Genomic DNA, 16,598 nt, shown 5'->3' on the forward strand with positions numbered 1-16,598 from the left:
ATGTTGGGGCATTTCACATTGTCCCAGAGGTCCCTGAGGTTGTCCTCATTTCTTTTGATCCTTTTTTCTTTTTTCCTCTCTGCTTCATTTATTTCCACCATTTTATCTTCTACCTCACTTATCCTATCTTCTGTCTCCGTTATTCTACTCTTGGTTCCCTCCAGAGTGTTTTTGATCTCATTCATTGCATTATTCATTTTTAATTGACTCTTTTTTATTTCTTCTAGGTCTTTATTAAACATTTCTTGCATCTTTTCAATCTTTGTCTCCAGGCTATTTATCTGTAACGCCATTTTGTTTTCAAGATTTTGGGCCATTTTTATTATCATTATTCTAAATTCTTTTTCAGGCAGATTCCCTATCTCCTCCTCTTTTGTTTGACTTGATGGGCATTTTTCATGTTCCTTTACCTGTTGGGCATTTCTCTGCCTTTTCATCTTGTTTAGATTGCTGTGTCTGGAGTGGGCTTTCTGTATTCTGGAGGTCTGTGGTTCCTTTTTATTGTGGAGGTTTTACCCAGTGGGTGGGGTTAGACGATTGGCTTGTCAAGGTTTCCTGGTTAGGGAAGTTTGCGTCGGTGTTCTGGTGCGTGGAACTTGATTTCTTCTCTTTGGAGAGCAATGGAGTGCCCAGTAATGAGTTTTGAGATGGGTCTATGTGTTAGGCGTGACCTTGGGCAGCCTGTATGTTGACGTTCAGGGCTATGTTCCTGTGTTGCTGGAGAATTTGTGTGGTATGTCTTGCTCTAAAACTTATTGGCTCTTGGGTGGTGGTTGGTTTCAGTGTAGGTATGGAGGCTTTTGGACGGTCACTTATTACTTAAAGTTCCATGTAGTCAGGAGTTTTTGGGTGTTTTCAGGTTTTGGGCTTAAGTCTCCTGCCTCTGGATTTCAGTTTTATTCTTCCTGTAGTCTCAGGACTTCTCCAACTATACAGCACTGATAATAAAACTTCTAGGTTAATGGCGAAAAGATTCTCCCCCATTAGGGACACCCAGAGAGGTTCACAGAGTTACCTGAAGAAGAGGAGAGGGAGGAGGGAGACAGAGATGAGCAGGAGGAGAAAAAGGGGGACTCAAGAGGAGAGAGACAGATCTACACAGCTGTCTGTTCCCAAAGTGTTCTCTGTAGCCCAGACACCCACAAAGATTCACAGAATTGGATTGGGAAGCGAAGGGGAAAGGAGGAAATAGAGGTGTTCTGAGGTAGAAAACAGAGAGTCAAGATTAGGAGAGAATAATCAACACACTCCTGAATAAAAATGGGAACTGAATATTGGATTCTTAAATGTTCACAATTTATATCATATACTGAAAAACAAAAATTAAAAGTCTAGAGTAGAGGTTAGACTCTTAAAAATACTATATTAAAAACAAAAACCAAAACACACACAAAAAAATTTCAGAAATATATATGAAGTTCAGTTTAAAAATTGGGCTTCTCTTCTCTTTTTTTTTTTTTTTTTTTTTGGTAAGGTTATAGTGTATTGAAAATGAAAATTAAGGAGTAGTAGAGGAGTACTAGAGGACTTTAAAAGAAATAATAGAAAAAGAAAAATAGAAAATAGAAGAGAAAAAGGAAAAAAAAGAAAGAAAAAAGAAAAAAATTTTTTTCCCTAATTAAAAAAATCGTAAAAATCTATGAAAATGAAAGTTAAGGAGTAATGGGGGAGTAATAGGGAATTTTAAAGGAAAATAAAAGAGAAAAAATTAAAAAAAATTTTTTTCTTCCCAAAAAAAAAAAGGTAAAAATATATCCAGGAATTTCTCTGGAGCTATTGCGGTCAGTGTGGGTTCGGCTCAGTTTCAGATAGCTCCTCGCTCCAGCTTACACTTCTCGATATCTACAGGCCCCTTCCGGTGTAATCGGTGTTTTCTACAGGGATTTTAATCTGTTGCACCGGTCCGTTCTGAAGCGGTTCCCTTTGTTTATTTGACTTCTGTTGCCGGTCTCTTCAGGGCCTCATTTCCGCCCTGACACAGGCGGGCGGAGGTGGACTCTTATTCAGGTAGCTAGTTCCGACGCGCTGCTGGGAGGGGCTGGCGCTGCTTTCTCCGTCTGCGCTGCTCAGGCTCCCGGCTACTCTATATGGAGCGCACCCCGTGCTGTGCGCGGTTCCAGCCCTCGGGTGTTCCACAAAAGAGCGGAACAAACAGCTGCGCCTGCTTTTTGTGCCTTCCCCGTCAGAGCGGTCCAGGCAGCCAGGGGCTTGACGGGCACACTCTCCCCGGGTGCGGCGCGCCCACTCCCTTCCGTGGTCCCTGTTGAAAGGTCGGGTGTGTTGAGTCCTGCCCTGAAAAAGTGCCGCAGACAGGTTCCGGAGGCTGGCTAAACTTCCGGGGACCGACCCCCCCCTGCAGCCTGGTACTACCAGGAACGGACACAGAGCCCTTGGACACCCACCGCTGCTGTAGCCCGCGCTTTCTTCCTTATATAGAAGGACCTGACCTGGACGCCTGGCCTTGATATAAAACCTCTCCCCACCTCTCCTTCCTCGCAGACTCCCTTTGTCTCCTCACTCACCCGCCCCTCCCCGGGAGTTCTGCCCGAGAGCGACCGCCCAATAAAGGCCTTCACCACTGGTCCTTAGAGGTGGCTCTTTCTTCCCGCGGCGTTTTCTAACATCTGGCGCCCAAACGTGGGGCCGAGGTGAGAGCCCTCCGGCACTCGCCGTTGAGGCCCCCTCGAGCTCCACCGCCGCGGTAGCCCCGGACCCAGGCGACAGACCAACCCCCCGGACGGCAGGATACGGGGTAAGTCCCTTCGGCTTTGGGGCCTGCCCTCCCTGGCGACCACCTCCTAGGGCCCCGTAACGGGTGCGCACTTACTGGGCCCTCCCGGTCACCAGCTGGTGGGGAGACGTCCCCAGCGGCTGAGTAGACCTCCGGCTCCGGCCTCCGGCTTCGGCCTTCCCGGGCCCCTGCAGTCGTGAAGAAGACGTTCTCCACGACTACACGGACCTCCGGCTCCCCTTGACTCGTCCGAAGACGTTCGGACGGCGGGGGTTGCCTCCACGCCCTGTGGTCGCCATGGGATCGACAGCCTTCAAACCCGATCCCCAATACTCCACCCCCTTAGAGTGCCTGCTGGCTAACCTGCGGACCCTAAGACTAAAAGGATATATCCGCCCCAAGCAGCTCACCTTTCTGTGTTCACAGGCCTGGCCTCAATATTCCCTAGATAATGGCTCACAATGGCCAGCCGCAGGGACATTAGACTTTAACGTCCTCCGTGATTTAGATAATTACTGCCGGAGAACGGGAAAATGGTCTGAGGTCCCCTATGTCCAGGCCTTTTGGACGTTGCGCTCTCGCCCCACCCTGTGCACCACCTGCGCTCCTAGCCAGATCCTACTCACCATGGCCCCCCCGACTCCACCGTCCCGGGCCAACCCAACTACCCCCGCCTCTGAGTCCTCTGCTTTCTCCGTTCCCCCGGAAGATCTGGTGGCCCCTCCTCCCTATGCCTCTCCGGCTGTCCCCACCCCTTCCTCTCCAGCTGTCCCCACCCCTTCCTCTCCAGTTCCCCCCCCCTCCCCCTCCGCTCCGGCCCCTTTTGTCCCTGCTCCCGCCCGCGAGATTCCACTGCCGGCCCCAGACCCTCCGGCCCCTTACCCTATCTTGTACCCTCCCCTTTCCCCCGTCACTCCCTCCGCTTCTCCGGTTAGCTCCCACACTCGCTCCAAGGGCTATCTGGTGGCAGACGATGGTTCCCATAGCAACCCTCCAAGAGCCTCCCCTCCCCCTCCCCCAGCCCCGCTACTCCCTCTGCGGCAAGTAGCGGGAGCCAACGGCCTGGCCCAGGTTCACGTCCCCTTCTCTCTCCAAGACTTAGCACAGATTGAGGCCAAGCTGGGATCCTTTTCCTCCAACCCCACTCAGTACATTAAGCAGTTTACTAGTCTGACCCGCGCCTACGCCTTAACATGGCAGGACGTATATGTCATCCTGGGGTCTACCACCACCCCCGAAGAGAGGCAGGCCATTTGGACGGCAGCCAGGGCGCAGGCTGATCAGCGTCACTGCGCCAGCCCCTCCCCCGAGCGTCCCCCGGGAGCTCAGGCAGTTCCTGACACCGACCCTAATTGGAACTACCAGGAAGGGGGTGGCGGCCAGCTGCGGGTACGCTATATGATAGAATGCATTCTCGATGGGATGGAAACGTCCTCTCATAAGGTTGTAAACCTCCTCAGACTAGATGAGGTGACTCAGGGGCCCGACGAAAACCCAGCCATGTTTCTTAATCGGCTGACTGAGGCCCTTGTTCAATACACTAGACTGTCCCCTGAGTCCCCCATTGGGGCAGCTACCTTGGCCAATCGTTTTATCTCCCAATCCGCACCTGACATCCGAAAAAAGCTGGCCAAGGCTGAGGACGGCCCTCAGACCCCTATTCGAGACCTGGTAAAAATGGCCTTTAAGGTTTACAATGCTCGTGAAGAAACTGCTGAGGCCAGTCGAAAAGCAAGGCTCAAGCAAAAGGCCGAATTTCAGGCGAGCCTCCTAAACCAGCAAACCCAGGCCTTGGTAGCGGCCCTGCGGCCGGCGACGGGCTCGGGGCCCCGAAACCCCCCTCCGGGGGCCTGCTTCAAGTGCAGCCAAGAAGGACACTGGGCCAAGATGTGCCCCAATCCGCGGCCTCCTTCCAAGCCGTGCCTGTTGTGCAAACAGTGAGGACACTGGGCTAGCGACTGTCCCCAGGCCTCTCGGGCCCCGACCTCTAGGGGCCGAAGACCAGAGCGCCCCAGGGAGACTTCCTGCCCTCCTCCGGCCTTAGAGCTGCTGAGCTTCGACGATGACTGACGCCGCCCAGACTCGGGAACCCCGATAACCCAAGCCGAGCCCAGGGTAACGCTCCAGGTAGTGGGTAAGTCTATCAACTTTCTAGTTGATACGGGGGCTACCTATTCGGTCCTTCCCTCTTTCGGGGGCACTTTACGTCCTTCCCAGGTTTCGGTTATGGGCATTGACGGCCAACCCTCGTGTCCGCTCCAGACCCAACCACTATCCTGTCAATTAGATTCCTGCCTATTTACCCATTCCTTTCTGGTCATCCCCTCCTGCCCTACTCCTCTCTTGGGGAGAGATATTCTCGCTAAGCTAAAGGCCACTCTTCACCTAACTCCAGAATCGGCTCCCACGTCAGGGGCCTTCCTGATGCTACTTGTTGACCCTCCAACCTCTTCTGTTAATCCTGAGGTCTGGGACACCCGAGTCCCGGTGGTGGCCCGGCACCACCCTCCAGTCCTCATCCGGCTAAGGGACCCCACCTGTTTCCCAGCCCGGCCCGTTTCCTCTGTCTACCCATAACCTCAGGGGGCTAAAGCCCATCATCGACCGCCTCATGGGACAGGGTCTCCTGATCCCCACGACCTCCCCCTGTAACACGCCCATCCTCCCTGTTCGAAAGGCTTCAGGAGACTACCGGCTAGTGCAGGATCTCCGCCTGATCAATGCGGCGGTGGTCCCTGCCCATCCACTTGTTCCTAACCCCTACACCCTCCTTTCTTCCATACCTCCCGAAACCTCTCACTTCACCGTTATTGACCTCAAAGATGCCTTTTTTACCATCCCACTGCACCCCGACTGCCAATTCCTCTTTGCTTTCACCTGGACTGACCCCGACACCCAGCTGACCACACAACTCACATGGACCGTACTCCCTCAGGGGTTCAGAGACAGTCCCCATTACTTTGGGCAGGCTCTGTCCCGGGACCTGGCCAAATGCTCGCTCCGTCCTAGCACCCTTCTCCAATACGTAGACGACTTGCTCCTCTGCAGTCCCTCAGAAGAGACCTCCCGACGACATTCTGCGACTCTTCTTAATTTCCTCGGTTCTCAGGGCTACAGAGCCTCACAATCCAAAGCTCAACTGACTCAGACTTCTGTTGTCTATCTAGGCCTCCAAATCACCCCTACCACTAAGGCCCTGACAGCAGATCGGTGTAGCCTCCTCAGGTCCCTCTGCCCTCCGGCCAACGGAGACCAGATATTGTCCTTCTTGGGACTGACGGGATTCTTCCGACACTGGGTCCCAAATTACGCCACTCTGGCCAAACCCCTATATGCCGCCGCTAAAGAGACTCCCACGGGACCGCTGTCTTCCCCCACCGAAGTGGCTCAGGCCTTCCACGCTTTACGCTCAACCCTATTGGCTGCACCCCCTCTCTTTTTTCCCAATCCCAACTATCCCCACCATTTATACACTGATGAAAAGGGAGGGATAGCCTTTGGAGCCTTGGTGCAGCCGATTGGCCCTGAACTGCTGCCTATTGCTTACATATCCAAACAACTTGACCCCACAGCCAGGGGATGGTTCCCCTGCCTGCGGGCACTAGCAGCAGTGACAACATTGTACGCTGATGCTAAAAAGCTGATTCATGGTCAGCCCCTGACCATCTTCTCACCTCATCGCCTTGGTGATCTTCTAGCCTCTAGATTTCTATCTGACCTCAGCGAATCCAGGCTCCAGCAGTTTCACCTGGTATTTTTGGACAATCCGCAAGTTTCCGTGGGTCGCTCTCCACAATTAAACCCGCTTTCCTCATTGCCCTCCCTCCCCCTTTCCTCAAACCCCCCAGCCCACTCATGCCCAGAGGTCCTTGAGTCCCTTATGCAACCACCTCACAACCTGTTTTCCGAACCTCTACCAGATCCAGAGCTAACTTTGTTCGTCGATGGGAGCTCAAAGAGAGATCCCGACGGGAACCGAAGGGCGGCTTATGCTGTGGTAACCACCCGAGAAGTCCTGGAGGCTCAGCCCCTGCCAGCCAGGACGACCTCTCAGAAGGCTAAACTAACAGCCCTAACTAGAGCCTTACATTTAGCAAAAGGAAAAAGGGCCAATATTTACACAGACTCCAAATATGCCTTCTTGATTGCCCATTCTCACGCGGCAATCTGGAAAGAGCGGGGCTTCCTGACCACTAAAGGATCCCCCATCTGTAATGCCCCCCACATTACTCGACTGTTAGATGCCTTATCCCTGCCCAAAGAGGTCGCTATCATACACTGCAAGGGACACCGAAATACTCAAGATGCTGTCGCTCTGGGTAATAATATGGCAGACCAAGTGGCTCGACAAATCACCTTACAACAAGCCCCCGAGCCCTTGCTGGCTTTGAGATCCACCCTCAACCCAGATTATTCCAGCAAAGAAGCCAGAGCCTTGCTGGCACAGGAAGGGTCTCAGAGACACCCGTCGGGATGGATATTACTCCATAATAAACTGGTGCTTCCCGAGCGCCAGGCTAAGGCCATAATATCCCAAATCCACAATACCCTCCACATCGGACCAAGGGCTCTCTTTTCCTTTCTCAGCCCTGTCTTTTCTCCCCTACATCTCAGACAGACCATATATGCTGTCCACCGCTCCTGCCTAACATGTGCTTCCACTTCTCCTCAAGGAGGACTCCGACCCCCACAAGAGACTCACCAGCTAAGGGGACATATGCCCGGGCAGGATTGGCAGATAGACTTCACCCACATGCCCAGACATCGAACCTACCGCTATCTGCTGGTCTTAGTAGACACCTTTTCAGGATGGGTCGAGGCCTTCCCCACGGCCCGAGAGATGGCAGCGGCGGTGGCAGAGGTCTTGACGACCCATCTCATTCCCAGATTTGGGTTGCCAAACTCTCTCCAGTCTGACAATGGGCCTGCATTCATCTCACAAATCTCCCAGCAGGTGGCTACGGCCCTGGGCATCGACTGGCATCTCCACATTCCCTATCGGCCCCAATCGTCAGGCAAGGTAGAGCGGGTGAACGGCATCATCAAGACGCACCTGACCAAGCTCGCCTCAGAACTGCGGCTGTCTTGGGTCGACCTCCTCCCTCTGGCGCTCACTCGCATTCGCACCACACCACACTCCAAAACAGGTTTGACCCCTTTTGAACTGCTCTACGGCAGGCCCTACCTCCTGACTCACCTCCCAGAGGGAGAGGCTCCCCCACTCGCGGGATACCTCCCCCTCTTCTCCCTCTTACGATCCTTGCTGAGAGAACACGCAGACCGGGTCCTGCCACAACCGACGGACGACGAAGGGTCGGCTCAGCCTCTGGCCCCGGGAGATCAGGTACTGCTAAAAGCCTTAAATCCCCGCCCGCTACAACCTCGCTGGACGGGGCCCCATACTGTAATCCTCACCACCCCCACGGCAGCCAAACTTCTGGGACACGAACCCTGGTATCACCTAACCCGGCTCAAACGAGCTCCCCCGGGTCTCCCGGAGACAGGGGTGGCCGCAGCCCAGGCCCCTCCTCCCAATTACTCCTACCGCTCCACCCTCACGGGGCCGACCAAACTGACTATCACCCGAACCCCTCTGTCGTCGATCCCAAAATAATTGAGAGACCACCTCCCGATATCCGATGCTGACCTGGCATCACCCGCTGTGGCTGCTAACAGTCACAACTCTGGCCATAATTTTTGCCATTGGATTAGCGGCCGCGGCCCCCCGCAATTGGTCCTCCACTCTTCGACTGTCCCTGGCCCTCACATATCTAGCCATCTGCTTCCTACTCCTGGGGTGCTATTCCCTTGGGACACCCTGACCTGGTTACCAACTCCATCCATACGAGACTCACAAGGCTGGTTGTCCGCCATACCCCTTCACCCCTACCTCAAAACAATGCGGGGCTCTCTGCTCTGGGTTACTCTGGGGGTATTGGGGGTCCTGCAAAAAGGGGGGCACACCAACCAAAACCCCCACCAGCCTTTTCAAGTCACCTGGATCTTAAAAAATGGAGAGACCTACGAAGAGCTAAACCAGACCACAGCCACCCAACCAAAAGATAAGTGGTGGCCGGACCTATACTTTAACCTTACAAAGTTAATTGAACAATCAGGATACTCCAAGTGTAGGGTCAGGTCCCTCGGGTTTTATGCCTGCCCGGGACACCAGCGGGGAAACATAAAGACCTGTGGGGGAATGGTGAGCCGCTACTGTAAATCCTGGGGCTGGGTCACTTCCAACGATGGGTACTGGAAGTGGTCGGTGACCAAGCCAGATCTGATCAATATGTCCTTCACGGGCCCTCTCCCGAAATCAGGTTGGCAGGGGCAACCCTCCAACCAAGGGCAATGTAACGACCAGGTCCGATTATCATTTACACAGCAGGGACGGACTGAAAATAGATGGATTTCCGGGCTGTCCTGGGGGGTAGTGATATATGATACCTATGGCACGGGAAGCAATAGCGCAACGTTATATGTCCAGAAAGTCCTGCAACCCGCCCAGACCCCTGCTGTGGGGCCCAACCAAGTTATTTCACCCCCCAGCCCCTCACCACAAGGGACAGATGCCACGAAGGTTGTGACCTCACCTGCCCCTACCCCCTCTCTTCAGCTAACCCGGACAGACCCACTGGAAACCCAAAAACCCCTGTGGGACTTGATCAAAGAAACCTACGGGGCCCTCAACCACTCCAATCCTAATGCAACCCAATCCTGCTGGCTTTGTTACACCTCACACCCACCTTACTACGAGGCTGTGGGCTTAAATGCCACCTACAACTTATCCTCTCTCTCCAACCCACCGCAGTGTTCTTGGAGAGATCGCAAGGTGGGCCTTACCATAAAAAAAGTATGGGGTTCAGGGACCTGCTTGGGCACGATTCCTACGGATAAACAAACCCTATGCGCCCAGACTGACAATGACACCAGTTTCATCAATAAGACATACGTCATACCCGAAATCGGGGGGTGGTGGGTATGCTCACAGACTGGGCTGACGCCCTGTCTCCATTTGGCTGTCTTTGACCAGAGCAGGAAATTCTGTGTCATGGTAGTGGTAGTACCCAAAATTACATACCACCCAGAAGAGGTCCTCTACAACTTTTGGGACCGAGACACCCCAGCTCCTAGGCATAAGAGGGAGCCCGTTACGGCTATTACCCTAGCAACGCTGTTCGCCCTGGGGGCAGCCGGAACGGGTACGGGCATTGCTTCCCTCACCACGAAACATCAGGGCCTGATCACCCTGAGAGTCGCCATTGATGAAGACATTGCACGAATAGAAAAGTCTATGATGGCCTTAGAAAAATCCCTAACCTCTTTGTCAGAAGTGGTGTTACAAAACAGACGAGGCCTAGACCTGATCTTTTTACAACAAGGGGGCCTCTGTGCAGCCCTCAAGGAAGAGTGTTGCTTTTACGCAGACCAAACAGGGGTAGTAAGAGAATCCATGGCCAAGATAAGAGAAGGACTAGAGCGCAGAAAGAGGGAACGGGAAGCCCAGCAAGGTTGGTTCGGATCATGGTTCCAAAACTCCCCCTGGCTGTCCACCCTGCTCTCGACCTTAATGGGACCACTTATAATCCTCTTGTTGCTCTTAACTTTCGGGCCCTGTCTCTTAAATAGGCTCTTGGCCTTTATCAAACAACGGCTCAACACGGTCCAGCTGATGGTGTTGCGACAGCAGTACCAAGGGCTTCCAACAAACATTCCGTGACAAAATTAGCGGCAGACGCTCCCTGCCATCCCGGCCACACCCTACCCCTCGCCGCCCCCGTTCAGCAGGAAGAAGCCAGAGAGAACCGGCGCCCCTTGTCCTATAGCAAAAAGGCCGGGATGAAAGGTCGGGTGTGTTGAGTCCTGCCCTGAAAAAGTGCCGCAGACAGGTTCCGGAGGCTGGCTAAACTTCCGGGGACCGACCCCCCCCTGCAGCCTGGTACTACCAGGAACGGACACAGAGCCCTTGGACACCCACCGCCGCTGTAGCCCGCGCTTTCTTCCTTATATAGAAGGACCTGACCTGGACGCCTGGCCTTGATATAAAACCTCTCCCCACCTCTCCTTCCTCGCAGACTCCCTTTGTCTCCTCACTCACCCGCCCCTCCCTGGGAGTTCTGCCCGAGAGCGACCGCCCAATAAAGGCCTTCACCACTGGTCCTTAGAGGTGGCTCTTTCTTCCCGCGGCGTTTTCTAACACCTGTCTCAGTTTCCGCCGGCGCCAGTCGGGTGCGTGCGCCTTCTGCCCTCAGCGTCCCCAGCCCCAGTCCCCGCCCACGCCGGTGGGGTGCCTGTGCTCTGTGTCTCGCCGCGACCTTCCCGGCGGATGCGGATGTCGACCATCCAGAATCTCAGGAGGTCTTTGATTAGAAACTGGAGGCCTGTTTGCAGTGTGGCAGGGGATGCGGTCCTTGGGGCCGGGCCTGCCCCCCTTCCCCTCCCCCCTACCTCCAGCCTCCGGCGGGGCTGGGCCGGTTCGCAGCCTGCGAGCTCTTCTCTGGACTTTCTCGGTCCCTTTGTTCTGCAATCGGCCGGCAGTGTGTTCGGGCCGGTTAATTTTCTCTCTCTCTTTTGCTCTCCCACAATTCAAGTTGGCAACTCACAAAAGCTCCCTCCGATTGTCCTCAGGGCACTCAGGCCCGGACCCTACCCCAAGCAATGCTGCCCGCTCCTCTCCGGGCCGCCCCCACTTGCTGGTGGTGGATGCGGGTGTCTGGGGTACTTTTCTGCTGGGAGTTGCTTTTAGGCTCATAATCTGTGGGTTTTATTTATTGTTTCCCTCCCAGTCAGGTTGCCCTCCGAGATTCAAACACTTCTCCCAGTCCCGCCAGTGCGAGGGTTTCCTGGTGTCTGGAAACGTCCTCTATTAAGACTCCCTTTCCGGGACGAATCTCCGTCCTTAGCTCTTTTGTCTCACTTTTTATCTTTTATATTTTGTCCTACCTCCTTTCGAAGACAATGGGCTGCTTTTCTGGGCGCCTGATGGCCTCAGCTAGTGATCAGAAGTTGTTTTGTGAAGTTTGCTCTGGGTTCACTTATTCTTTTGATGAATTTCTAGGAGAGAAAGTGGTCTCCCGGTCCTACTCCTCCGCCATCTTGGTTCCTCCCTACCTCTAACTTATACACAGAAATCTGTATTTCTAGGAGAGAATCCACAGAACTTATCTCCTACTTTCCTTTTTGTATACACAGAAAACTGTATATGAGATACATAATCCACCAGTACCTGATGCTCACCACTCTGTTTGACCTTCTATGGCAAAAAATCCAAAAAAGAATAGACATATCTCATAGATACGTTATACCTGAATCAGGCGGCTATATATGACAACAATCAGAACACCGCAAATCAACTACACTACAATATAACATCAGCATGATATTAAAGAGAAAGAAAGAGAAGCAGTGCCTTCTTTATTCCCCCTGACCTCCCTGACTGGGGCTGCTACCCCATCCCTGGAGCCCAAGCAGACTTTTCCCACTGCTGGACTAGGGTTGGTTGGACACAGCCTGGTAGGGTGCCCGTCACTGAACCCTTTTTAAACATCTACTGTCTGCTAGCCTCGCCTCTCCTGGCCGCATCCTGGGGGACCAGAGCGAGCAGCCAGGACCATGTTCTGACGCAAGTTGACAGCACTTGACTACCACAACCCTGCTGGCTTCAACTGCTAAGATGAAACAGAATTTAGAAACTTCATTGTTTGGCTTGAGGACCAGAAAATCAGACACTATAAAATCGAAGACAGAGGTAATTTAAGAAACATCCACAGCAGTGACTGGCCCAAGTTCTTTGAAAAGTATCTCAGAGATGTTAACTGTCCTTTCAAGATTCAAGATCGACAGGAAGCAATCAACTGGCTTCTTGGCTTAGCTGTTAGACTTGAGTATGGAGATAATGCTGAAAAATACAACAAGGACTTGGTACCTGATAATACAAAAAACGCTGACAATGCAGCTAAAAATGCAAAGCCATTGATCAATTTGGATGTAAATAATCCTGATTTTAAGGCTGGTGTAATGGCTTTGGCTAACCTTCTTTAGGTTCAGCGTCATGATGATTACCTGGTAATGCTTAAGGCAATTTGCATTTTGGTCCAGCAGCGCCTGACACAAGATGCAGTTGCTAAAGCAAATCAAACGAAAGAGGGCTTGCCGGTTGCCTTAGACAGGCATATTCTTGGTTTTGACACGGGGGATGCAGTTCTTAATGAGGCTGCTCAAATTCTGCAATTACTGCATATAGAAGCGCTCAGAGAGCTACAGACAAAAATTAATGAAGCCACAGTAGCTGTTCAGGCAATTATTGCTGACCCAAAGACAGACCACAGACTGGGAAAAGTTGGAAGATGAACATTTTAGGATTTCAGCTTCTCACCTACATAGTACAATTGGGACCCATGTAAGCTTTGGCATGTGTTTGGAAATGTCATGTTTTCGAGGGAAGAATCCTAGAAAATTGACTATGTTCTAGAGATTTACCATCATTGCTTTTTCTTTAATAAAGTTGGGAAGGTGAAAATAAATAAATAAATAAATAAACATCTACTGTCTGCTATGTTCTGACTTGGACCAGACTCCCCAGCAGGATCCAGGCCTCCAGGGACTAGGGAGCAAATATTATGAACCCTGCAAATGCCCTGGTGCAAATGCCTTCCAACTCAAGCCTCCTTTCTGAAGTGCAGCCTCCTAGGAATGGAAGCACACTCAGCAGGGTGCTGTGGACCCAGTAGTAATTAGTCTGGTGTATATGTGTGTGTGTGTGTGATGCTTTATGGGGGAAAGTAGTGAAACACTGCCCTTAGGTGTTTGCTCAGGTACAATTCGCTCTAATCCACAGCCCAGGATGCTGACTTTCCCAGGAACCAGAGATGTGCTTTAAAAAGTGCAGTCACCTGTAAACATTTCCTATAATTACAACTTGACCAAAGAGGCTGACCTGCACCTCTAATTCACAAGCCCTGGGGTTACTGTTAATGACAGCTGCCCACAGGAAATCTCCCAGAGCGGGGGTTGCAGAAATAAATTTCAAACACAGCAGAGTCTCAAGAAGTCAATTGCAAAAAAAAAAAAAAAAAAAAAAAAAGAAAGAAAGAATTGCCACAGTAAATTTTCCTCACAAGGAAACAAGAAAAAACAAAAGCAAACCTCCACCACAGGAGTAGATGCACAGCATCCCTAATTGCTGCAGGAATACCAATCAAAACAACAATGGGAAATCAAATCCCACCAGTCAGACTGGCCATACTCACAAGTCTACAAACAATAAAAGCAGGAGAGAGTCGGCAGGTGAGGTAACCTCACTACATGTTCAGTGGAAATGAACATTGACAATAGTCACTAGAAAGCACAGCCTCCAAATGTCAAAAAAAAAAAAAAAAAATCTCTCAAGAGAGTCAATCCTAGGATCAGATATTCCCACACCTGGGCGAATATCCTGAGAAAGTCATCATTCAATAAAACATGTGCACCCCAACATTCACTGCAGCTTTACTTGTGACAGCTAAAACAGAACCTGCAAAGTGTCCACTGATAGATTAAAGGTTAAAGAAGGTGTGGTACCTATAGACAATGGACCATTACTCAGCCATGAAAAAGCACCATTAAAATTATGAAATTATGACACTGGTCGCTAAGAAGATGGACCTTGAAGACTCATACACTAAGTAAAATCAGTCAGACTGAGGAAGACAATAGTCTTTGATGTCCCTTGTGGGAAAAATTTTAAAAGAGATACAAAGGAACTAAGTTTCAACCCAAAAAGAGACTCAGGATTCAAACACAGAGGGTTCCAGTAAAAGAAAAAAAAAGGGCAGGGATGAATTTGGAGGTTCAGTTCAGTTCAGTTCAGTCACTCAGTCATGTCCGACTCTTTGTGACCCCATGAATCACAGCACGCCAGGCCTCCCTGTCCATCACCAACTCCCAGAGTTTACCCAAACTCATGTCCATCGAGTCAGTGATGCCATCAGCCATCTCATCCTCTGTTGTCCCCTGCTCCTCCTGCCCCCAATCCCTCCCAGCACAGGGTTTTCTCCAATAAGTCAACTCTTCGCATGAGGTGGCCAAAGTACTGGAGTTTTAGCTTCAGCATCAGTCCTTCCAATGAACACCCAGGACTGATCTCCTTTAGGATGGACTGGTTGGATCTCCTTGCAGTCCAAGGGGCTCTCAAGAGTCTTCTCCAACACCACAGTTCAAAAGCATCAATTCCTCAGCGCTCAGCATTCTTCACAGTCCAACTCTCACTTACATACAGGGACTTAAATATACACAGAAATCTGTACACGTAATAGATAATCCAAAAGGATGATCTCTTTCCTTCCTTCCTTATATAACCAGAAATCTGTAGCTGTCATAGATGCTCAAGAAGGACCTGATGTTCAGCAAGTAGAACTTTGCTTGAGCTTCTGCCATAACTTCTATGGCAAAAGAATCCAAAAAGGAACAGATACACTGTATGTATATGTCATAACTGAATCAGGTGGTTGTACACTAACGGCAAGCACAAAACTGCAAGTCGACTGTACTCTGACATAGCTTCAGCATGAGATTAAGTAAAACAAAAAGAAAAAAATCAATGCCTAGTTTATTCCCTGAAACCTCCCTAATTTGGGTTGCTATCCCATCCCTGGAGCCTAAGCAGGCTGTGTCTCATGTTTGGACTGGGGTGGGGTCGAGAATATAGCCAAAATATTAAAAAAAAAAAAAGATGGGTAACTCTGTGATTTTGACCCCGTAAGGTACAATAGACCAGACTGGGAATCAAGCTAATTGTAGTAGCACAGTTGAATTGATACAGATGATGGGGTACATGTACACAATGCAATATTTCTCAACATAAAGTAGGAAATAATGCCAAGGCCGGCCACAGGAGAGAAAGTAGAGATGATCATTCCGAGTGAAGTAAAGGACACAGGAAGAAACAAATATCAGTATCATATGATATCACCACTACGTGTCATCTAAAAATGAATACCATTGAACTTCTTGCCCGGAGACAGAGCCTCACAGACTTAGGAAAGAAACTTCTAATCATCAAGATACAAAGATGTGCGGCATGGAGAAATGAGTTGCTTCAGACTAATATATGCACATTACTATTTATAAAATAAATGACCAGGACCCACTGTATAACACAAGGACACTTACTCCACACTCTGTAATAACCTATATGGAAAAAACTCAATACGTATTAGTAGAAGTGAAACTAGTTGTGGTAGAAGGAAAAAAAAAAAACCACCCACAAGACTGTAATTCACCTACACACTCCAGTTCAAACAATGAGATAAAAGCAGCAAAAAATAAATGCTGACTCAGTTTCCCTCAGGACATAGTGACCTGGGCTGGTGTAACATCCCTGGAGCCTGATTAGCTTGGGTCCGAAAGCTGGAGTGTCCTGGGGCTGAGGGAGCTGGGAGCATGTGGCGGGCAATGTGCCTACACAATGATCCTGGGCTGCCTGTTGCCCTCCAGATGTAGGTGGGATAATTTAAGGGACTGGAATTAACAATCCCTTAAATAGATGATCAAAAAGTACTTACTGAATAGCATACTGAAGTTTATTGAACACATTTATATGTGAAAAAGAAACAAAAAAACAGATAAACGTCTATGTATTAATATAGCTGAATTGAGTTCCTGTTACATCTGTAACAAACACAGCATTAGAAATCAATTATATTTCAATAGAAAACAAGGAAATTACAGTTTAAAAAAAAAGAGTGCCACATGAAGAAGTGGCCAGCAACATGTAACAGCACCATGAAGAGCAGGCCTGCTGGGCATTTAACATTCACAAGGATTCAAGCTCTGTAAATTGTCAACTAAAAAATATAGTCACAACCTGAAAGTAGAAAGCTATTTTACT

General features: G+C 50.4%; 1 protein-coding gene and 1 pseudogene across 1 annotated transcript; both read left to right on the forward strand.

Moving 5' to 3' along the window:
• Positions 1-2,087: 2,087 nt before the first annotated feature.
• Positions 2,088-10,825, forward strand: LOC136158165 (uncharacterized). Its single transcript, XM_065919934.1, has 5 exons — positions 2,088-2,106; positions 2,678-2,752; positions 6,652-6,728; positions 7,683-8,075; positions 10,361-10,825. The coding sequence occupies exons 1-5, from the start codon at positions 2,088-2,090 to the stop codon at positions 10,589-10,591; spliced, it is 795 nt and encodes a 264-aa protein (XP_065776006.1). The 3' UTR covers positions 10,592-10,825.
• A 1,518-nt stretch (positions 10,826-12,343) lies between these two features.
• LOC136167784 (RNA transcription, translation and transport factor protein pseudogene) lies at positions 12,344-13,159 on the forward strand (annotated as a pseudogene).
• The last annotated feature ends 3,439 nt before the right edge of the window (positions 13,160-16,598 follow it).

The sequence above is a fragment of the Muntiacus reevesi genome, chromosome 1 (genome assembly GCF_963930625.1).
Source record: "Muntiacus reevesi chromosome 1, mMunRee1.1, whole genome shotgun sequence".
NCBI lineage: Eukaryota > Metazoa > Chordata > Mammalia > Artiodactyla > Cervidae > Muntiacus > Muntiacus reevesi.

What these genes read in the sequence shown, in the direction of transcription:
- LOC136158165 (XM_065919934.1), top strand. An exon ending in CCCGGACGGCAGGATACGGG is followed by an intron (nt 2,753 to 6,651) that starts GTAAGTCCCTTC and finishes AACCTCTACCAG; the next exon opens with ATCCAGAGCTAACTTTGTTC. An exon ending in CTCTGGCCCCGGGAGATCAG is followed by an intron (nt 8,076 to 10,360) that starts GTACTGCTAAAA and finishes TCTCTTAAATAG; the next exon opens with GCTCTTGGCCTTTATCAAAC.